We start from the raw sequence: 23,858 nt of genomic DNA, 5'->3' as shown, positions 1-23,858 counted from the left end.
CGTGTGCACAAGCAGGAGGAGGGGCAGAGGGAAAGGCAGACTTCCTGCCAAGCAGGGACTCGATCCCAGGACCCTGAGATCACGACCTGAGTGGAAGACAGATGCTCAACCGACTGAGCCACCCAGGCGCCCCAGGACGACAAAAAATTTGCTCCTATGGATTCCCTCTTCTTCCACTAACTGCCAGGTTTGGTGTCACGCATGCTGTTTTACTTTCTACCCCTAGAGGGCAGTGAAGAATAATTTACTCTTACAGGAAAGAAACACACCCACTGTCATTATGGAGGGGGCGGTGTGATGGGAAAGAAACGTAGCATTTGTTGAGCACCTACTGTATTCCAGGCTACACACTCAACATACATTATGCCACTGGGTTCTCCCAAATGAAATGATAGCTATTAATCCCATTTTACAGATGAGGAAGCTGAGGCTCAGAGAAGCCAGGGGATCTGCCTGAGTTGGTTACACGGCAAGGAGATGGCGGTATTCTAGCCCACATAAATGGCTCCAAAGGCTCTACTCATCATGGGGATCTAAACCGTAGCCTTAAACCCTCCTCGTGATCACACCATCTCCAGCTGGATATTAAGATACCTTAATGATCAGCAGTTAGCATCCTCAAGAGAAATAATTCCTGCTACCTCTAGTTGCCTCTGTGCCATTTCCTTAATGACACACAGACGTGCCGTTCTCCACAGAAACAACAACCCGGGGTTGGAATTGGTGGACTGGTTACCACTTCTACTGGCTACCAATTATGGAGCACCTACTGTATGCCACCTTCTAACAACCTGATGAAGAGGCACGATCAGCCCTGTTTACAGAAGAGCGAAACCAAGATTTGGGAGTTAAGTCACTTATCCAAGTACCTCAGGTGGTAGGTGACAGATCTCGGGTTCAACCGCAGACTGTCTACGCCAGGGTCAGAGTTCTCAACTCCATAAACCACTTCCCGTCTGCAGGCCTTTGTTCCCTCACATGCAGAGAATAGGTTAGTAATTCCTGCCTCTGGGGGAGGCCTCGAGGGTCCAGGCAGGTCCTGACGCGAAAGTGTGTTTCCGTTGTAAATTGTTAGTTGTGTTTATGAATAATTAAGGCAAAGAGCAGGGCAGCTCAGGGGAGACATCAGAAGGCATCAATTCGTACACAACAAATCCGGATGGTGAATTGGGGAAAAAATATCCCAAGGCCAGTGATTCAGGTCCTCGAAAGGTAGGTGGCGCCATTGAGCACCCGGGTCTCAGAACACACCCTTTCACTTGGCTTTCCGGCTGGGAGCGTTTTCTGACTTCTCTTGTTATTTTTAACCGCAGCGCCCCAAACTTGCTTTTCCCGAGTGATGTCTCATTCACTGCCTAACTGACTGGTGGCGGAGACTCTGGAGTGGGACCCACCTTTGACTGTGCAGGCTAGATGGTCCTGGTTGAAATCTTGAAAATACCGTTTACCACCTGGGTGACCTTCAGAAGTTACTTAAATTCTCCAAGCATTAGCTTCATCGTCTAAAAAGTGGGGATACTGAGGCTCCTGGGTGGCTCGGTCAGTTAAGCGCCTGCCTTTGGCTCAGGTCATGCTCTTGGGGCCTGGGATCGAGCCCCTCCATTGGGCTCTCTGCTCAGCGAAGTCTGCCCCCTCGCCCTGCTCACACTCACTCTCTCAAATAAATAAACAAAATCTTTTTTTAAAATGGGGCTACAGGGACGCCTGGGTGGCTCAGTCGGTGAAGCGTCTGCCTTCGGCTCAGGTCATTATCCCAAGGTCCTGGGATCGAGTCTGGCTTCAGGCTCCCTGCTCAGCGGGGAGTCTGCTTCTTCCTCTGCCTGCCACTCCCCCTGCTTGTGCTGTCTCTCTCTCTGACAAATAAATAAAACCTCTAAAATTTTTTTTAATTAAAAGAGTGGGGATACTAATCTTACCTACCATTTAAGCTTATTATGATGATGAACTGAGATCATAAAAAAAGTAGCAGATAATACTCATTGGGTGCTATACGCTATTCTAAATTCATCATGATCCTGATAGTAACCCAAAGTGGGGGGCAGTAGTATTAACCCCATTGCACATTTGGGGAAGTGGAGGCACAGAAAACATTAACATCTTGGGGAGGATCACAAACCTCGAAAGCAGTGGGGCTCCTGTCTGAACCCTGACAACCTAACTCCAGAAACTGGGCTCGTGGCCGCTGTGGGACACAGTCTTCAGGCTTACCGTGGGACCGCATGTGTGCCAAGCACTCCAGAAATGTCGGTCAAAATCATCATTCATACCAGACCTCTCCAGGCAAATTTCACTTCTGAGTGTTAAGATTGTATTTTCTTTTTAAAAAAAAAAAGATTTTAGGGGCGCCTGGGTGGCACAGCGATTAAGCGTCTGCCTTCGGCTCAGGGCGTGATCCCGGCGTTGTGGGATCGAGCCCTACATCAGGCTCCTCCGCTATGAGCCTGCTTCTTCCTCTCCCACTCCCCCTGCTTGTGTTCCCTCTCTCTCTGGCTGTCTCTATCTCTGTCGAATAAATAAAAAAAAATAATAATAATAATAATAAAAAGATTTTATTTATTTATTAGCGAGCACAAGCAGGGGGAGCAGCGGGGACAGGGAGAAACAGACTCCCCACTGAGCAGGGAGCCCGATGCGGGACTCGATCCCAGGACCCCGAGATCATGACCTGAGCAGAAGGCAAACTCTCAACCAACTGAGCCCCCCGGGCGCCCCGAGATTGTATTTTCACCTGCCTCCTGGGTACGTCCATCCAGATGGCCCTCAAGCACCTCAGATTCCAAGACTGGGCTCCTGCTATAAAGCCCCCAATATCGCCACCCCCCGCCTCACACACACGACTTAATTCAATTGCACTATGTTTCCTATGGTCAGAAGGTTTGTGTCTCCCCCAGATTCATATGTTGGAATCCTAACCCCCAAGGTGTTGGCAGTAGGAGGTGGGGTCTCTGCGAGTGATGAGGTCATGAGGATGAAAACCTCGTGAGTGGGATTAGTGCCCTTGTAAAAGAGACCCCAGCGAGCCCCCTTGCCCCTTCCACCACGCGAGGACTCAGTGAGAAGAGGTTGTATACCACAAGGTGGGATTTCCCCAGACCCTGAATCTGCCGGTGCCACGGTCTGGGATTTCCTGGACAACAGAACCACAAGAAAGAAATTTCTGTTATTTCCATGATAGTTCCATAATAGCAGCCCGAGCGGACTACGTGATCTTCCCCATCCCCCAAGCGGTCACCCCAGGAGTAAAGCTTTCTTCTCTGTCATGTGCTAGTGGTCATCAAACCCCCTTGAAGCCAGCACCTTCTCTCTATCTCTTCTGCTCCTGCAAAGTCAGGCTTTTGCCTTCTCTCCCCCAGACGGTGGCCATGTTCCCTCACGGGTGTCCGGGCCTCCAGGCTCTCCCCTGTCTCCCTGGCCTCTCTTGGTGCTTGCTTTTAAGCATTAGTTCAGGAACAAATATTTACTGAGCCGTGACGACATGTGGGCTGCAGGGCTGGGGCATGAGCAACAGCAGCGTGTGAGTCCTGCCTTCGTGGGGCTGGCTGTCTGTGAAGGAGACAGACAGGAAGGGAATTCACCAGAGACAAGCATGGAACTCTTGCTGTGATCATGGCTACGAAGGAGAAGGACCGAGGCTGCCTTAAGGAATAACTGGGGCGAGGCGACTTCTGGTTAGGAGGCCAGGGGAGGCTTTTTTCTTTTCTTTTCTTTTCTTTTCTTTTCTTTTCTTTTCTTTTCTTTTCTTTTCTTTTCTTTCTTTTCTTTTTAAGATTTTATTTATTTAGTTGACAGACACAGCCAGCGAGAGAGGGAACACAAGCAGGGGGAGTGGGAGAGGAAGAAGCAGGCTCATAGCGGAGGAGCCTGATGTGGGACTCGATCCCAGAACGCCGGGATCACGCCCTGAGCCGAAGGCAGACGCTTAACGACTGCGCCACCCAGGCAACCCCAGGGGAAGCTTTTCTGAGATGAGGGAAACAGACCTGCAGGAAGAGTGGAATGTAGACATGAGGAAAACTTGGGGCAATGGCAGCTCATCTGGGCCAAAGAGGCAGGATGCGACTGAGAGCTAGATGTATTTAAGGAACAGCTGGAACCAGTGTGTCTGGGGCCAGAGCAGGGAGGAGTGAGGCCTGAGAGATGAGGTGGATGGGGCCCGACCCTGCAGAGCCTTCCTTAGATTCTAAATGCAAACGGAAGCCACTGGAGAGACTAAAGTGGGGACAAATGCCATCCATTAATTCATAATTCTCCATCACTTCTAAATACAATCCACGGTCCATACCATGGCCTTCCCCTCAAAGCTCATTCCTTATCACTCTTGTGCTCCTTCGATCCGCCCCAGCTACACTAGGCTTTTCGCTGCTTTCCAGCACAGGCCAACCTTCCTTCCACCGCAGGACCTTTGCACTTTCTCTTCTCTCTGCCTGGATGCGTCCCTCCCACCCAGGTATCTGCATGGCTTGCTTCTTTGTGCCCTAAAGGATGTTGTACAAATGCAAGGAGCTGATATTCTGGAATGTTAACGAGCCTCCTTGATCAAGACATGGATATTAATAGAAAATATTTGGGGGTGGTTCAAAACAATGGTTGAACCATAAAGTGAGCCGTAATAGCCAGACACCCACGTCTGGAACATTCAGGTTAGGACCAAGTTATTCCTTGAGCACCGGCACATTCGAAGGCTGTGGAGGACCCTTTGTCCTGGGCCGTGGGATAGTTGGAGCTGGCGTCCTGCCGTTGTCACCATATTTTTGGTGGATAGGATCTCTGAGGAGTGAGAATGAGCAGCTATGGGCAATTTTGAGACTCTCCGTTTAAATTTTTTACCATAGATGATTTTATTATTAAAAACAATAATTATGTGTATGCACGTGTATACGTATATAATATGCGTATACATTACAGGTGCATATATATACACGTATACACAAGTACGTACACTTTATACACCTATGTGCAGGTGTATGGATACACACACGCTCACACATGAATGTGCAAATAGTTAACATTTAGGAAAACAGGGGCACCTGGGTGGTCAGTCGTTAAGCGTCTGCCTTCGGCTCAGGTTATGATCCCAGGGTCCTGGGATCGAGCCCCTGCTCAACGGGAAGCCTGCTTCTCTCTCTCCCACTCCCCCGGCTGGTGGTCCCTCTCTCACTGTGTCTCTCTGTCTGTCCAATAAATAAATAAAATCTTAAAAAGAAGTCAGGAAAACAAAAAAGAGCATCCTGGATGAAGCAAGATGAGGCCATTTAATGAAATTAAAATCCATATAGAGGACTGGCTTTAGAGTGGATTAGTTTTCAGAAGTAGCTATTATGGACCAGATCTAGCAAACACCCACAGAGCAGAGCAGAGTGCCAGGGGCCCCCTGGTGCCCCATTTCACAGGGATTGAGAGCCTCTGTGGATGCTTCAGGGATGGCAGGCCAGAGTGACAATGAGCAAGGCACTTAACATCTTACTCGTCCATAAAACAGGACTCATTTTGACTCCACAGGGCTGTTGGGACGACTAGATCGGATAAAAGATACAAAATACTTAGCACAGTGTCTGCCATGGAGAAAGATCACAGTAAATGTTGCCCACTAATGGTGATGATGACGATGATGATAATATCAGCCAGTCTCCCCTTCACCATGCTAGGCCTTCAGTAATTAACTCATTAAGTAAGTTTATTTGGGGAACGTTCTATGATTTTCTTCTTTCTTTTACTTTTTGTTATTTATTGTCTTCCAAACTTCTCCGAAAATGTTACTTTCTAGAGGCCCCTGGGTGGCTCAGTCGGTTAAGCATCTGCCTTAGGCTCAGGTTATGATCCCAAGGTCCTGGGATCGAGCCTCGTATCGGGCTCCCTGCTCAGTGGGAAGCCTGCTTCTCCCCCTCTCTCTCTGCCTGCTCCCCCTGCTTGTGCACACACGCTCTCTCTCTGTCAAATAAATAAATAAAGTCTTTAAAAAAAATGTTACCTTCTAGGAAATGCTTTCTCTGCTTAATGATATTCTTCATTGTTAATATCATTTTATCCATCCATCCATCCATCTTTCCATCCAACCATCCGTCCATCTTTCCATCCATCCATCCATCCATCCATCCATCCATCCATCCATCCATCTTTCCATCCAACCATCCATCCATCTTTCCATCCATCCATCCATCCATCCATCCATCTTTCCATCCAACCATCCATCTATCCATCTATCCATCCATCCATCATCCATCCTTCCATCCATCTATCCAACTCTCTATCCATCATCCACCCATCCACCCATCCATCATCTGTCTATCCGTTCTTCTACCATCCACTTTTGTATCCATCCATCTAATAGGTATTCCAGAACCCTACCATCTATTATAGAACAGTGGCAACTACCAAGAGGAACTGGACGTGATTTCTGACCTCAATAGTCAGACATAAGACATGGGCACCAATATCTATCGCCCAACATGGAACAGCCACACCAGGTAGTATTAAGGTGCTGAGAGGTCACCAGGGGGCAGCCTAGCCCACCACCTCCGCTTGCTGGTTCTCTTGAGCCAGAAATGTCACAATGGAGCTATGAGAACAGAATGGCACCCAACCAGGGTTCATAGCCCACCTCTCCCATATATCTACTGGGTGGCCTTGGGAAGATCATTTGACCTCTCTGATCTCCAGTTTCCAAGTTCTCATCTGTTAAGTGGAGATAAAAATCTAACTATGGAAGCTATTGTGGGAATTATAGGAGCTCATGAGCGTAAGTTCACTGAACCTTTAGTGTGGCTTCAAAATATTGAGTCCTTCCACTCTTTGCCAGCAGATGATGACTCCATGTGTGAAACAAAATCTCAGTGTGAGACCCTCTCACACACACACACACACACACGCACGCACCCCTTCTATTACGTTTTCAGGCCGCCTTTGGAGGGAGCAGTGACAGGACCTTAAAAAGACGTCTGAATCTCAGCTTTCTCCTCCATGAAACAGGGAGACTGAGGCTTACCTTAGCGGTGTGCAAAGACTCATGGGACCATGAAGAGAGTAGTTGACTACCAGGAACTTAGACAATTTGTCCGGGCTAGTTCTCTTTTCTCCCATCTCTTTTCCCCAAACTTGGGGTACAGACAGCCTTCCATAGCTTTACATAGCTCCAACAGCCTGAAGCCAGCCAGGGGCGGCTTCAGCCACACGTTCGAGTTTCTTAACAGAGAAAGGAATCTGCCCGCATGTTCCCCTTCCCCACTTTCTCTGGCCTTTCTTTCCCGGAGCTCCAGAGCCCTGTCCAGTACGACAGCCACCAGCTACCTGTGGCCCTTGAGCACTCAAATGTGCTGAGTGCCCATTGCCCCATGTTGTAAGTATAACATACTTACTGGTTCCGAAGATGAAGTATGAAAAAGAAAAGCAGCTGAATATCTCTTTAAATTTTTTTCTGTTGATCGTATGTGAAATGATAATATTTTGGATATCACGGTTCAACAAAAATATAATTAAAATAAACTGCACCTGTTCTTACTTTTTTAAAAATATGGCTACTGTAAAACTTACAATGATAGTTACGGCTCATGTTATCTTTCCTGCAAAAGACAGCGCAGCCCTAAACCCTCCTTCTTTGCTGTGGGGGCCCCCAGGTCCCACTGCTCACACCCCTCCCAAGTTTCTAGGTTGAGGTGTACCTTTGAGAGAGTCCTTCTCGGCCCTAGCTGTCTCCACGAGCCCTCTTTAAGGTTGTGCTCCCCAAATCTCGGGATTATTTGGGGACAGGCTCGACCGTTTTGGCTCCAACCTGTCTGTAGGAAGACACTGCAGCTCCCCCAACGAGGATTTTCTGTAAGTGGTGGTTTGGACGGGATAGCCCCATGGTTAATGGTGCCCAGGACAAGCTCATGCATATCCGTAAGGCCCATAAAATCCAACCATGTGTATATTAATGGGATCTCGCAGGGGCTGGGGTCATGAGCAGGAATATTAATGAACAGAGAAGAAATGCAGCTACAAGGAAGCGGACAGGTTTTAGGTGAATAACGCCAGACCAAGAGTCCTAGAATTTTCTAGTGAGAAGGGAAGCGTGGGAGAACCCAAACCACCAGCTCTCTGAAACACATCATCTCATTTTTCCTCATTTTTAAATTCTGTTCGATCATTCTGGAAGTTTTGTAAAAAGTCCTCAGCCCTGTCTTGGTATCTTTCACGACTGACACCGTAGAGATTTACCAAATATTACCGTTGATCACAGGTAGGACCCCTTGGTTTTAAGGACGAGGAAATGGAGGCACAGATGTGCTCAGGGACATGCCGAAACCATACAGCAAACAGGTGGAGAAAGGGGGAGTTGGAGCAGCTGAGTCTGGGGTCTCATTTTATTGTCACTTCGGTGCCAGGTTCTCATTTCATAGGTTTGGGGGTCTTCCGGAAAAGAGGTTTAAGGTCTTCGTCTTCTGACACGGCCTCCTTTCCATCTTCTACTTCCTATCTCTGTCTCTGCCTTTCCTTCTTTCTCCGTGTCATGAAGATCCACTCTCTCTCAGCCTCTCCTGTACCATCTTTCTTCCTCGCCTCCCTTTTGCTCTCTGCGCCGTCTCTTTTTCCCTCCTCTTTATCTCTCTCGGTCTCTGGGTTTTGTTCAGTCTCTGCATGTCATTCTTTTTTTTTTTTTTTTTAACGATTTTATTTATTTGACAAAGAGAGACACAGCGAGAGAGGGAACACAAGCAGGGGAAGTGGGAGAGGGAGAAGCAGGCTTCCCGCTAAGCAGGGAGCCCAATGTGGGGCTCGATCCCAGGACCCTGGGATCACGCCCTGAACCGAAGGCACACACTTAACGACTGAGCCACACAGGCGCCCCTCTGCGTGTCATTCTGACTTGAATGTCTCACTGTATATATGTGCACACTCGTGTGCCTGGATACATACGTGTGTGTATACCCATAAATCTGTGCATTTGGCTCTGCCCCTCCCTCTTTCTTCTTCTCTCTTAGTCCATCAGCCTGCCTCTCTTGCTCTCTCAACCATACCTTATTTTATTTGTTTTTAAAGGTTTTATTCTTCAGTCATCTCAATACCCAACATGGGGCTCCAACCCACAGCCCCGAGATAAGAGTTGCGTGCTCTACCGACAGAGACAGCCAGGCGCCCCCGGCCTCTCGTTGTTTTAAAATAGGAATGTATGGGGGCGCCTGGGTAGCGCCGTCGTTAAGCGTCTGCCTTCGGCTCAGGGCGTGATCCTGGCGTTCCGGGATCGAGTCCCACATCGGGCTTCTCGGCTGGGAGCCTGCTTCTTCCTCTCCCTCTCCCCCTGCCAGTGTTCCCTCTCTCGCTGGCTGTCTCTCTGTCACATAAATAAATAAAATCTTTAAAAATAAATAAATAAATAAATAAATAAATAAATAAATAAATAAAATAGGAATGTGTGGGGGCGCCTGGGTAGCACAGTCGTTAAGCATCTGCCTTCAGCTCAGGGCGTGATCCCAGCGTTATGGGATCGAGCCCTGCATCAGGCTCCTCCGTTGGGAGCCTGCTTCTTCCTCTCCCACTCCCCCTGCTTGTGTTCCCTCTCTCGCTGGCTGTCTCTCTCTCTGTCAAATGAATAAATAAAATCTTAAAAAAGAAAAAAAGAACAGTAGAGATTAAGTGTTTATGCATTTCTCCATCTACACAATTGCTTGGTATTTCACATTCACACTATTAAACAAAATCCTTAGGAATCACTTTTCTTCCCTATAGGCCACCCGTCTTCCAAAATATCCTGTTTCAGAACCCTTCCAATAGCATGAGCATAAATTAAAAGCATAATAACAGTTTGGGCACTCTTACTGTTAATGATGTGAAACCATCTTTCTTTCTAGATATAATAAAAAATATCAGTTTTTAAATGAGATACCCTAATACATTTTGTTCTCACCAATCAAACCTCAAAGTATCAGATTTTACAAGACATTTTGAGAAAAACATTCTTTTGGGTCTGTGGAGGCAAAATAATTTAGATAAGTTTTTAAATTATTGCTGTACATGGCCAAGAAATTTTTATAGTTGAAGATTTTTGAGATTTACTCAAGCATTTGAGCAATGTTCTAGAAAATACATGAGTAAGGGGGTGCCTGGCTGTGTCAGTCGGAAGAGCGTGCAACTTTTGATCTCAGGGTCATGAGTTCGAGTCCTGCATTGGGTATAGAGATTACTTAAATGAATAATTAAATAACATAAAAACTTCAGAAAATGCATGAGTCAAAAAGTTTTCCCTGAATTATATTCGTCTGCCCAAAGGTTTAGTGATAATATGGGATGTGTGTGGATTCTTAGCCCACTCAGCAATACTCCCACACACAGAAATCACAGAAATTAAAAATAGCCAGCAAGATGTGCTCATGAGAAACTGTCTCCTTCATCCACTGTCTGAGGGATTCTTGGATCTCACATGGCTGATAACAAAGAAAATGTGACTGAGGAAATATTTACAGAGTGGGACACTGGTGACGTGCCTTGCAGGAGTGATTGACATGGAACAGAGATGAAGGCAAGCATGAGTGGATTAGGACTTGCAAGTGTGTAACGGTCTTTTTTTTTTAAAGATTTTATTTATTTATTTGACAGAGAAAGAGAGACAGCCAGCGAGAGAGGGAACACAAGCAGGGGGAGTGGGAGAGGAAGAAGCAGGCTCATAGCAGAGGAGCCTGATGTGGGGCTCGATCCCAGATCGCCGGGATCACGCCCTGAGCCGAAGGCAGACGCTTAACTGCTGTGCCACCCAGGCGCCCCACGGTCTTTTTTTTTTTTTTTTTTTTATTTGTTTATTTAAGAGAGAGAGAGTGAGTGAGAAAGAGGACAAGCCAGGGGAGGGGTAGAGGGAGAGGGAGAAGCAGACTCCCTGCTGAGCAGGGAGCCCAATGCAGGACTTGATTCCAGGACCTGGGATCATGACCTGAGCTGAAGGCAGACCGACTGAGCCACCCAGGCGCCCCTGGCCTGGCTTTCAAAGACCAGTAAGGTCCAGGACATGGAGAATCTATACGGCTCGTGGCTCCTTGATGATTATGAAAACAACTTGAAATGCCTTGTTGTGACTCACCTAATCCTTGTGTATTTCTTTTTCTGCATTCCTTCCTATACGAGGCAGGTGGTCTAGTATTGGGGCACAGAAGGGAGAGGGAGGAAGATGAAGGAGAAGAAGAAAGAGTGAGAGGGAAGGAGGAGGGGGAGAAGGGGAGGATATGGAGGAGAGGAGTGGAGGGAGGAGGGATAGGAAACGTGGGAGGGGGGAGAAGGGGAGCTGAGAAGGAGAAGGGGCATTACAAGAAGGAAGGGGAGGAGAGAAGGAGGAGTCTGGAGAGAAAAAGGAAGAGGGAGGAGGGAAGTGAAGAAGGAGGGAGGAGGGGACAGGGAGGAGACAGCGGAGTTGGCGATAAAATCCCTGCGGGTCAGCTGGTGGACCAGCAGTCGCTGAGTGGAGGAGCATGGCCCTGCGTGTGGGGTTGCTGTTGCTCTGGGTCTGCCAGCTTCACAGTGTGATCGGTCCTGACTATGAAGGTAAGTCACAACGTGACAGTGTCAGGGGTGGACATTTAAAAACCGAGTCTTGCCCATCTTCTGCCATATGAGATGCAATGGAGGGTAAAAGCCTCCTAATTTCACGTACCCTAAGAGAGAAAAAGATACCCTCTCTATCTTTCAATTATTTCCATTTCATAGACACAAGCCACTGGTGGGCTTTAAAAACACACAAAAATAAGAAGATCCGACTAACAAAAATGAAAGAATAGGAATGCAAGTTGGAAAACCCTGTTGACAGAGTCGTATTACTTGCTAACCGTGTACTTCCCTTCTCCCCCTACCATATTTTAAATGGTGTATTCGAGTCTTTTTTTTTTTTAAGATTTTATTTATTTGACAGATAGAGACAGCCAGTGAGAGAGGGAACACAAGCAGGGGGAGTGGGAGAGGAAGAAGCAGGCTCCCAGCAGAGGAGCCTGATGTGGGGCTCAATCCCAGTTCGCCGGGATCACGCCCTGAGCCGAAGGCAGACGCTTAACGACTGCACCACCCAGGCGCCCCTGTATTCGAGTCTTTGAAGATGAAACTGAGTTTTGGCAAGTCTGTATTATTCCTTTACCAAAACCACGTGGCCTTCAACAGCTGTAAATGACAATACGAGAAGGGAATTTCATCACAGAGCCGTTTCTTACACATCTGCTGGGGAATCACACATAGCTGTGAAAACAGTTATTTTGAGAAATTTTTGCAAAAACGATGGTCTTGCATGTCCTACGTGTAAGTATTCTTCAGGACATGTTTTCATTGCAAAGTAAATCAAACACGGTGTGGAGAAATGTCTTTCTTAAAAAAAAGAGGTTCTCAGTGTGGCTATGACCGCTGCTTTCTTATCTGTTAGAATATTCGTTTTATGCTTATGGAAAAATCACACTTTTGTCTGGGACATCGCTTCTTTCATGAAATGTCACTCTTGTATGTACGTAAAAAAGAAAATATAAGGGCAAGAGGCTGGTTAAGATGGTCCTAAAATTTCTCCCCTTTTAGTGCCTGGCCCTCCTGAATTACCGAAGTCACATTTCCCCACATGACACCGTCTCCACGCTGCCCAGAGTCTTGATGACCCACCAGTCCCAGGCACGGTCTTTCCACTTACATGACGCTAAGTCCACTTCTGAGTCTTTGGAAATGTTGCTTATTCATGCTGTCCATCTCCCCACACAAGTGTGAAGAGCCCCAGTTCTGGGGGTTTCCTTTGAGCCACTGACATGCATCCCACAAGTGTCGGTGGTGGCCTCGGTGCAGGCATGAATGACCAAGTCCCCACAGCAACTGGCCTGGAGGCAATGACATGCCATCGAGAATAAGGGGCATTCTGATCCCGGAGCCAGAACATGAAAAGCATTGCATTTTAGCATTTTAGAAGCGAAGAGATGGGAGGCTTGGATCCTGCCAGGTGCACGTGATGTAGAGATTAAGTGGCAAGAGTGTCCCCACTCATGAGTCCCCCAGCTGGTGGGAAGAAGGGGAGGAGACAGAAGAGCTGTGCAAACTCAACCGCCTCCGTGTCTCGCGTGAGAATGGAGATGGGATTGACCTGGCAAGACTTCGCAGAGGGCCCGGTTGAGTGATCTTGTTCCAGGACCAGACATTGGCCGTGGCAAAATGTAATTTCTCCATGTTAGGAGCTGTTGGGGTAGGAGCTGTTGGGGTGCACTCAGCGAGGACATGGCGGTGGGGTCCCTTGCAGGGAGGACCATCCGGGCAAGCAGCCCCCGACATGCAGCGTGAATGCAAAAATCTGGAGCTAAAATATGAATCTTGCATTGCAAGAGCCTTTATTCTTTTATGGGGCAGGAGGCGAGGGGAATGATAACTCGGCGCTCCCGGAGGTCCCTACTGGCCGAGAGCAGAGCACCCTCCCAGCCAGCTCTGTCCCACCTCCCTCCAGCAGGGACTCCGAAGTCCAGCCCCCACTTGGCCTCTCTGCCTCCAAACCGGGCTTCTTCTGTGACCTCAGGCCAGGCTCTGAGCCTCAGCTGCTCCGAGTTCCCACACCTGGCACAGGGATGTGGGAGGATGCCAGCCGGCGTGGGTGAGACTGTCATTCATTATTACAGTACCACCCGCAGGGATGAGAGAAGCAGTGTATGTGTTTGGATTTAGCAGCTGATATTCACGGAGTGAGTCTGTGCACCTTGGATACCTCAAAGGAAGTGGCATCGTGCTGTTTTTGTCCTTCTGCCTCTGGCTTATTTCCCTTAGCCTGATGTCCTCCACGTCCATCCGTATTGTTGCCTACGGCAGGAGTTCCTTCTCTTTGATACAATCTAATTTTATTTATTTAATGAATGCATTTCTCTTTAGTAAATTTCCAAGGCACGCACGTACTCCGTTCTCCTTATCCATTCCTCCGGGGATGGACATTCGGGTCGTGCCCACGTCTTGCCTCTCGGGATTCATACTTCAGTGAGCATGGGAGTATAGAGATGTCTTCAAGATCCTGATTTCAAGGCTTTGGGATAAGTACCCAGAAGTGAGATTGCTGGATCACATGGTAGTTCTATTTTTAATTTTTTGAGCAACCTCTGTGCTGTTTTCCATAGCAGCTGCACTGTTTCATATCCCCAGCACGCGCGCTCCGTCATTCTTCGCTGCTATGATTAGGTCAGGTTTTCTTTTAAAAACCCTTAACCCATTTTATTATGGAAACATCCCCACATACTCAGAACTGTCCATGCCCCGCCGGTGTGGATGGCAGACAGAATTTCTAGTGTTAACCAGAATAATACGCGTCCTACATAGGTTCCTCATAACAGTCCCATGAGGCAGGTACAGTTATTGCCCTCGTTTTTTAGAAGAGAATCTGAGGCACAGAGAGGTTGAGTCATGGACCCAAAGTCACACAGCTCGCTGGGGACAACCGAGCTAAAGATTCTGAGAAAGCGTATTTCTTTAGCCACGTCTCTGCACCGTCCTTTTATATTCTGCATGTGCCCTCCCACTGGAATCCTTCACACGTGTAAGTGTGAACCAGTAAGTCATTGCTAAACGCCGCCTTTATGTGGTGTTTCCTGCTCCAGGAAAAAAAAAGTTGCATGTTTGGTCTAAGTTGCCAGTTCAACATGTAAAGGCAAAAACACACCCCCTGAGATCCTGTCGGTCTTCCAGTCTCAGAGAAGAGCAGTTGAAGATCTGCGAACAATGGACAGTCCGTTTATAATGAAATGCCTTAGCCCTTTCTGGGCGATTTCTTGTCATTTCAACACTTGCAAGACACTAGAGTCTCCATTTTTTAGTGGATATAAGTACACTACTGTTCGTGAAAATCGATTGCAAACTTGAATAAGTCTTCCGTCTCATCGGGTAGAAAATAATAATGGTTACTGGAAACAAGAGAGAAATCCTCTATCATCGAAATAAAAGCTTTGCCACGCGCCACACAGCTCCCCAGAAAATACAGTTAGAGCAAAAGGAAAAATTACAAACCACCCACAATGACACTACCGAAAATAAGCACCACTGAAATTTGGATGCATCTCCTTCAAAATATTATCCTTACTGGATTATAATGTAGTAAAATATTTGTATTTTATTCTAGTCTAAAGGCAAAATCTAGTGAAATAAATATTTGCTAAAAATTGTGTCTTTTGGGGCACCTGGCGGGCTCAGTCAGTGGAACATGTGACTCGATCTCTGGGTTGTACATTCAAGTCCCATGTTGGGTATAGAGAGTACTTAAAAAAATAAGATAAAATAAAATAAAATAAAATAAAATAAAATAAAATAAAATTGTGTCTTTCAGATGAAGATCCACCAGCTGCAGGTGAGTTGATAAAAACTCTTTTATTAGAATTGCTTTTTAAATTTGGAAATGAACAGTCTTAACCTGAATGTTATTCCATGTCCTGGGATCGAGCCCCACATCAGGCTCCTCTGCTATGAGCCTGCTTCTTCCTCTCCCACTCCCCCTGCTTGTGTTCCCTCTCTCGCTGGCTGTCTCTCTCTCTCTGTCAGATAAATAAATAAAATCTTAAAAAAAAAAAGATGTAAAAATAGTGAAATAAACAACAGCTTCAAATTTTCTTTTTCAGAAACTATAATTCACTTTCCAGAAGTCAAAGGTAAGTTGATCGGAAAACTTTTGTGATGACAGTATTATTTTCTTTTAATTTTGTAAAAAAGGGGAGATCAGTGGGACTTTTCCTGATAAAAAATTCTTTTTTTCTCTTTTCATAAAATTTGATAAAAGCAATTTGTAAACAGATAAAGAAAAACAAGACATAGAGTCACCCTGAACTTTACTGGCACTACTCTTTAATTTCTGCCTATATAACAGAAAACACCTGATTTTAAAATTCACATAGGAGGGGCGCCTGGGTTGCGCAGTCGTTAAGTGGCTGCCTTCGGCTCAGGGCGTGATCCCGGTGTTCTGGGATCGAGCCCCACATCAGGCTCCTCTGCTGGGAGCCTGCTTCTTCCTCTCCCACTCCCCCTGCTTGTGTTCCCTCTCTCGCTGGCTGTCTCTGTCTAATAAATAAATCTTAAAATAAAATAAAATAAAATAAAATAAAATTCACATAGGAAAAATGTCCAGTAGTAATTAGGAATATAACCCCCAAAAAAGTGCTGGAGAAACACCTTGTATTGTCAGATATGTAAACAGACTACAATTATAGTAATACAAATAGGATGGTATCAGCCAAGAATGCATCAAATAGTAATAATAAGTAATCTTTTCTGATGCTTGCTAGCTTCAGACCCTGCTCATTCTACCCTGAAACATCTATTTTCAAATAAGACAGGAATCATCTCTTTTAAAGGTATACACCTTAAAATTGTATGCATGCTTCATGGGGAAGAAAATCCAGGTCAAAGGGCACATTGGTAGGAAAGACGAATTGCTATTGTCTTTTGAGAAAGCAATACCCAGCAATATTAACAATTCATATCTGCTTTAACCTAATAATCTTCATTTTGGGATTCCATTCTGTAGAAATAAATACTTTGGTACATAAGGACGTACATATATGGAAAGTTTGCTCTGGCTTTATATGGAGGGAAAACTATCTGAATAAGGGAAACGTTGAGTAAATGTGGCAAAATCCACATCAGAGACTATGAATTGGCATTAGGAAGGAGTTGGAGCTACAAGGGTTAAAAGGATACATTGGATAACTTTCTTGGCGTAAGTGGGTGGACAGAGATGTCCTTCGCTGAGGAAGAATAGAAGCAAGAGAGAAAGACGGTGAGTTCAATTCCAGAGAAAGTTCTGACCACTGTCTTAAATGGAGAACAGGAGGGGGAAAAACGATACGTTGGAAAGGATTTTTGTGATATGCTAAATTAGCAACAAGTTATGGATATAAAGTATGATTCATTTAAGGAGGGCGCAAAAGCTGTGCCTGCGTGCCCATATACGCGTATGGCTCTACGAGTGCTGTATAGGCGTATGGATATGCATACGTGATGTCCGTATATGCATACGTGATGTCCGTATATGCATACGTGATGTCCGTATATGCATGGAGAAACTGTGGATAGATGCAAACCAGGCAAGATACAGTGTGTGTGTGTAAGAAGGTGAAGAAAAGAAATGGAGGGGAAATTGTTTAATAGAGAAGTCTCACATTTACGTTTCTTTTTTTTTTTTTTTTAAGATTTTTATTTATTTATTTGACAGAGAGACAGCCAGAGAGAGAGGGAACACAAGCAGGGGGAGTGGGAGAGGAAGAAGCAGGCTCCCAGTGGAGATGCCTGATGTGGGGCTCGATCCCATAACGTCAGGATCACGCCCTGAGCCGAAGGCAGACGCTTAACCGCTGTGCCACCCAGGCGCCCCAACACATTTACGTTTCTAAGCTTAGGAGAGCTTTCTGGAACTGAGGCCAAAGGCTAAGCAAAATATATCAAGAGCGTTTATACCATGGAGAAAAGTGGGACACGGAGTAAGGGTTGAAAACAAGAAACCCGTATTAGTAGGGGTCAAACAGCTCTACTGTAATGCGACCCAATAATGTTCCCCAGAACCCCAGTCAGTGGCTCTCATTCCAGTGCAACCAGGGGAGGGTGAAAGTAAGTTTGTAACAGCTCCACTAACACTCCCAGAGAAAGACCAAGAATGTTTGTTTTCTCTAGATGGCGAATGTTTCTTTCCATTCCACTACAAAAATGAAATATTCTATGACTGCGTCAAGTTCACGACGAAGCACAAGTGGTGTTCCCTAAACGAGACTTACCAAGGATATTGGAAATACTGCTCTGAAGACGGTGAGTGTCTCGCCTCCGAAGACCTCAGGGTGGTTGGTGATCTCCGTTAAATGAGATCCGCGAGAGGGCGCTGAAAAGGGACTAATTGTGAAAACGAGCTTTGCGCAGGTCTCCGACGGTATGAAAATCACATTGCCCCAAAGACGTATTATGAGAGCTTCAACCTTGAAAAGAAAGCTTGTAGCAAAACCTCAGTCCCCCACCAATATTGCAGAGCGGATGATGCTGGGGGGGGGGGGGGGGAGGGGGCGCGCGCACGCGCATGAGAGTGATGGCAAAGAGGGGGTACAACATAGAGAGCCGTCCTCTTCTGATTGCTTCTCTTCTCTGTAGACTTTGCAAAATGCGTGTTTCCCTTCTGGTACAGACACATGATCTACCGGGAATGTACTGAAGATGGGGACGCGTTTGGGAAAAAATGGTGTTCGCTGACCCAGCATTATAACAAGGACAAGATGTGGAAATACTGTGACTGATGGTGAGATTTTCCGGGAGGGGCGTGGAAAGGTCTAATCGTTCTCATGGGAAATAATCTCCAGTTTCTTTTGTGAAAGGAGGAGATGGGACCTCCTTGTAAGGCTTCCCCCGCTCCCCCAAGATATGAGTTGGAGGTGATCCAGCTGTAAATAACTTGGGGTTTTGGCCATGGATTGTGGATGATGAGATTTTGATCTGGAACCCTATATTCTAGCCTCAGCATTTATACATGTTAATTGGGTAAAATTAGGCCCTTTTAAAAAAAAGTCTGTGGACTTTGGGTAATAATGAAGGGTCAGTGTAGGTCCTTCCATTGTGACGAATGTCCCTTTCTGGTGGGGGCGGGTGTTGATTTGGGGGGGGGGCTATACCTGTGTAGGGGTGGGGAATACGGGAACTCTGTGGCTTCTGCTCAATTTTGCTATAACCTAGAACTGTTCTTAAAAAATGAAAGCTATTAAAAATGCATTATTTTGGGACGCCTGGGTGGCACAGTCAGTTAAGCATCTGCCTTCAGCTCAGGTCATGATCTCAGGGTCCTGGGATTGAGCCCCGCATGGGGCTCCTTGCTCAGCGGGAAGCCTGCTTCTCTCTCTTCTTCTGCACCTCCCCCTGCTTGTGCTCTCTCCAAATAAATAAATAAAATCGATTTAAAATAAGTAAATAAATAAATAAATAAATAAAAGAAACTACGAATCAAGTGGATTAACTAAGTCACAGGGTTCCACGGTCATGACTGTTACTACATTAAAAGGTAATAAGATCAAAGAGCGAAGCAGGATTTATCACGTGACCCAGAAATTCCACTCCTGGGGATGGATATACCCAAACGAACTGAAAGCAGGGACCTGGACAAATATTTCTATGCCGATGTTCTTTTCAGCATTAGTCACAGTAGCCAAGAGGGGGAAGCAAGCCAGCGTCCATCAACAGTGGATGAACAGAATGTGGTGAATCCCAACGGCAGAATATTATTCAGCCAAAGAAAGTAATGAACTTGATACATTCCACAACATGGATGAATCCTGAAAACATTATACGGAGTGAAATAAGCCAGATACAAAGGAACAAATATTGCGTGGTCCCATTTATATGACATATCTAGAATAGGCAAGTTCATAGAGACAGAAAGTAGGTGAGAGGTTACCAGGGGCTGGCAAGAGGAGGGAAATGCGGAGTCACTGGGTAATGGATATAAAGTTTCAGTTTGGGGTGATAAAAAGCTTCGGAAATAGATGGTAGTCTATTTCACCGTGCACAACACTGAATATAAGTAATGCCACTGAATTGTACACTTAAAAATAGTTAAAATAGTGAATTTTAGTGTGTGTGTGTATCTCCATGATTTTAAAAAATTTATAATGTAAAAAAAGGTACTATAAATAGAAAGATTTATAAAATTGAATTCTATCTTGGGACGCTGTCTCTTGCTAGCTCTCTCTCTCTCAAATAAATAAATAAAATATTTAAAATAAATAAAAATTTAAAAATTAAAATTTAATTAAAAATAATAAACATGCTGCAGAACTGTAGGTGAAATCACAGAGTAGACCATGTGTATCCAAGGTATTATTTCTGATATTTTAAGCTGATTTTATAAATAGATATGGATGCCATATACACATACGTACATGGACAGGTCCCCGGGACGTGGTGAGCAGCCTGGTGACTGTGGCCAATGGCGCCATAGTGCATGTATGAAGGTTGCTGGAAGAGTGAATCTCGAAAGTTCTCATCACAAGAAAAGAAAATGTTTTGTTAACTTTTTATGGTAACAGATGGCGACCGGACTGCGGTGATCCTTTCGCAATGAACACAGTGTCCAATCGTTCCATTGCCCACCTGAAACGAATACAGTGCTGTGTGTCAATATAATTCAATAAAAATATTCATATATATGTGCCAAATCATATTTTCAAATCTATTCTTACTGTAGGTCATGGCGCCCCCTAAAAAAAAGTTTGGAAGCACTGTCTTCGTGAACCCAGAAGGTTTACGGTAATCTTTCATGAGAAAGAGGAAACCTAAAAAGAATATTTTTGACTTCTCTCTCTAGTCTTTGAATGCTGGTAGAAAGGACTGTCTTTGAAATGGGCTTACTTGTCTCGCTGTGACTGAACCCGGGTCGTGCAATTAATCCTTGAGTGCACAGTGACCGTCATTATACCCGGCACCAGGGATAACTTACAGATCGGATCGTAGGGAACCGTTGACCAGAGCGACATCTAGTGGTGACAAATGGATCACACGGTTTTTAAAAAAAAATCAGCTGAAAGCTTGCTATTCATTGCGCAAAGAGCCAAAGAGCCAAACTCCTAACAAATTTCCAGGCATGAATCAGTTCGCCGTCTCGATGCGCCTTGAACGATTGGGAAGCTGGACAACTGTGCAGCCATACACTGTTGTAACGCCACAGGTATACACTCTCAGCCTTCTTGGTAGACTTCCCCAACGGGGCACAGTGCTCGGTGTCCAGGAGAAAGGGAAATACATACACTTTCCAGGGTCTCCCGAATACTGGCTCTGAGTCAAGATTAATTTTCAAGGACTCAGACCACCCCTGGGATCCAGTAATTCGAGTGGAAGATTCCAGAAACATGAGACAGAGCCCTCGCTTAAGTTAGCTTTGCTCCTACGTCAGTGCAATGATACCAAACATGCCTTGCGATTCTTTCCCCAGGTCCTGGGAGTGATACAGTTTGAATAAATATTTTCAGAAAGGTTTCCCATTCACGTTGGTTCCCTCACCCTTGGACTATCAGCCATTACGCTGGAGGTCACTAGTCTCCCATTAGAATAGGACACAAAGAGAAATGCTCTATCCTTTGGGGATTTCAGAGATGAATGGCGCCAAAGATAGACTTGAAAGATTGTTCTTACAACCCTATTCATTTCTCCAAATGGGACAACAAGAAAGGCTGCCAAGAGTGGCCACGATGTATTATCTTGTCATCCCAGTGGCGACTCCTTTGGCAGCTGTTCTTCTAAATTCATCTTATGACGGGAGACCCGGGTCCTGGGTAAGCAGCTACTTAGAGAGTGTCGCGAAGAAGAAGCTGGTAAATACAGCGTAGCCAGCCAGCCATGCAACCAGCTCCCTTAGTGCTACAGTGATGGAGGGAGACTGGACTTCCGTGAGCAGTCCTCCTCCATCGTGACTTCTGGAACACATTCCACTTCCTCGAACTGAAAGAGCACCTGTGGTAGGCTCATTCTCCGGAACGCACTTCCTCACGGGGCACTTACCGTGTCCTGTGCAGGACCATATAGACGTTCTCGGTTCTGCAGTGACGGGCCAGAATCTTGTGCAGGACATTGTTTCAGGCTCTGAAGCTATTAGCAATTTGAAGAACACAAATGTAGTTACGGATGTTGAACTGCCTCAGAACTGGAAGCTGGAAAAAGTACCCTGTAGAAAATTTCCATTTATTCTATTCCATTGGTCTAGGTCTGTCTTTATGTCAGTATCACACCGTTTGGGTAACTGTAGCTTTTGAAATCAGGAAGTATGAGACCTCCAACTATCTTTTTTCCGAGAATGTTTGGCTATTCACGGTCCCCTGAGATGAAAAAAAAAAATATATATATATATATATATAATTTTATATATATATATAAATAAGTTTATATATATAAATAATCACAATTACATTTTTTGAGTACAGCTCAGATAATATATATATATATATATAAAATTGGAATTTGGGTAGGGATTGAATCGAATCTGTAGATCATTTGGGGGTCATATGGACACCTTTAACAACATTGAATCTTCAATCCATGAACATAGGACATCATTCCATTTATTGGTGTTGTCTTGAATTTCTTCCAGCAACATTTTATAGTTTCTAGTGTTCAGATCTCTCACCTCCTTGGTTAAGTTTATTCCTTAGTATTGTGTTCTTTTTGATGCTATTGTAGATGGGTTTGTTTTCCTAATTTTTTTTCAGATTGTTCACTGTTACCGTAGAGAAATGCAACTGAATTTTGCGTGATGATTCTGTATCCTGCTACTTTGCTGAATTTATTAATTAGTTCTAACCATTTTCTGTGGCTGTGCGATCTTCAGGGTTTCCCACATATAAGATCATGTTGTCTAGGGGCGCCTGGGTAGCGCAGTCGTTAAGCATCTGCCTTCGGCTCAGGGCGTGATCCCGGCGTTATGGGATCGAGCCCCACATCAGGCTCCTCCGCTGGGAGCCTGCTTCTTCCTCTCCCACTCCCTCTGCTTGTGTTCCCTCTCTGGCTGGCTGTCTCTCTGTGTCAAATAAATAAAAATAAAATCTTTAAAAAAAAAAAAGATCATGTTGTCTGTGAACAGAGATAATTTTACTTCTTCCTTTCCAATTTGGATGCCTTTTACTTCTTTTTTCTTACGTACTTGCTCTGGCTAGGACTTCCAGTACTCCGTTGAATATAAAAGTGGTGAGAGTGGGCATCCTTGTCTTCTTCCAGATCTTAAAGGAAAGGTTTCAGGGGTTCGTGGTTGTGTGTGATGTTAGCTGTGATGGTCGGGAACTAACCCTAAGTTAAATATTTTCCTGTTAAATTTTAGGTTTAACCGTCATTGTTCAGAATGAATATAGGTCCTAGAACCGATGTTCATTTGAGGCCCAGGCACCCCTAGTGGATCCTTTTAATGTGTAGATTCCAACCATCTTTTATTTTTGCATCGTTTTCTTTGATTGTATCGCAAATATGATTTTTCTTGTTATTCCTTTTCAGGGACACGCATTACGTGTGTGATGTAAGTTCCTTTATTTCAATCACAGTCTCTATAACTCCTTATATTTTTATCTTGTTTTCATCCTCCTGGATGTCCTCGTGCCTTTCTTAAATGCCCCTTCTTGAGCCTGTACTTAGATCTACTGTCCCTTGGCCACATTTTAATTTAGTTTTCACTTTGGACACTTACATTTTTTTTTCTCCATTTCCTGCTTGTTCCATGCCCCTCCCCCATTTTTAAAAATTCATTTTAGTCCTTTTTGAATTTCTAATTCAAGATGTGTTTCCTATCTCCAAATACTTATTTGAGGATATTTCACCCCCTTGGTTCGTTTGCTTCTGGGGTTTTGTGTGCACACTCGCGCCAAGTCCGCTAACTTACAGCCTATCACACACGGGGGTTATTGGTTTATAAGATTTATGGCTCAAGGGCGCCCTCTGCCGTCCACATGGTGAGAGGCAGTTTCTTTCCTGGACGGCTTTTTGTGGGGGAGGAGGGGCGCTCAAGGACGGGAAGGTTTGTGGTTTCTAATATTTGGGGGCTTCTATCTTATTTTATAGTGTCTTAAAGTGTGCCCTTCCTTTCTCTCATCACCAACCAGCCTCCAAAGGATTTCTCCCTTCTGTTTACACTTGTCTCCTACAGAAAGCACCACATCGGCCACCTCGGGTCTCTGGACTTCTAAGTTCCTCTGCTCCTGACATTCTTTGATCCACCAGGACTCCTTTCCAGTACTTTCTCATTTAGGGCGGAATTTATCCTCTGGGGATGATTATAGCCATCACTTTGCCTTTTCCAGACTATCATATAGTTGGAAGGGTACATAGGGTACATAGCGTTTTAGGAACGGCGTCTTTCACTTAGCGACATGCATTTAAGGTTCCCCAAAGGTTTTTATGTGCCTCGTGATAGTTCATTTTAT

General features: G+C 45.3%; 1 protein-coding gene across 1 annotated transcript; it reads left to right on the top strand.

Moving 5' to 3' along the window:
- The first annotated feature begins 11,429 nt into the window (after positions 1 to 11,429).
- Positions 11,430 to 18,338, top strand: BSPH1 (binder of sperm protein homolog 1). The gene is made up of 3 exons (XM_008684650.1): positions 11,430 to 11,502; positions 17,491 to 17,733; positions 18,067 to 18,338. Exons 1-3 carry the CDS (start codon positions 11,430 to 11,432, stop codon positions 18,207 to 18,209), a joined length of 459 nt encoding a protein of 152 aa, XP_008682872.1. The 3' UTR covers positions 18,210 to 18,338.
- The last annotated feature ends 5,520 nt before the right edge of the window (positions 18,339 to 23,858 follow it).

Source organism: Ursus maritimus, unplaced genomic scaffold, assembly GCF_017311325.1.
Source record: "Ursus maritimus isolate PB19 unplaced genomic scaffold, ASM1731132v1 scaffold_19, whole genome shotgun sequence".
Lineage (NCBI taxonomy): Eukaryota > Metazoa > Chordata > Mammalia > Carnivora > Ursidae > Ursus > Ursus maritimus.
Note: the sequence above shows the minus strand (reverse complement) of the source record. Positions and strands in the feature narration are given on the sequence as shown.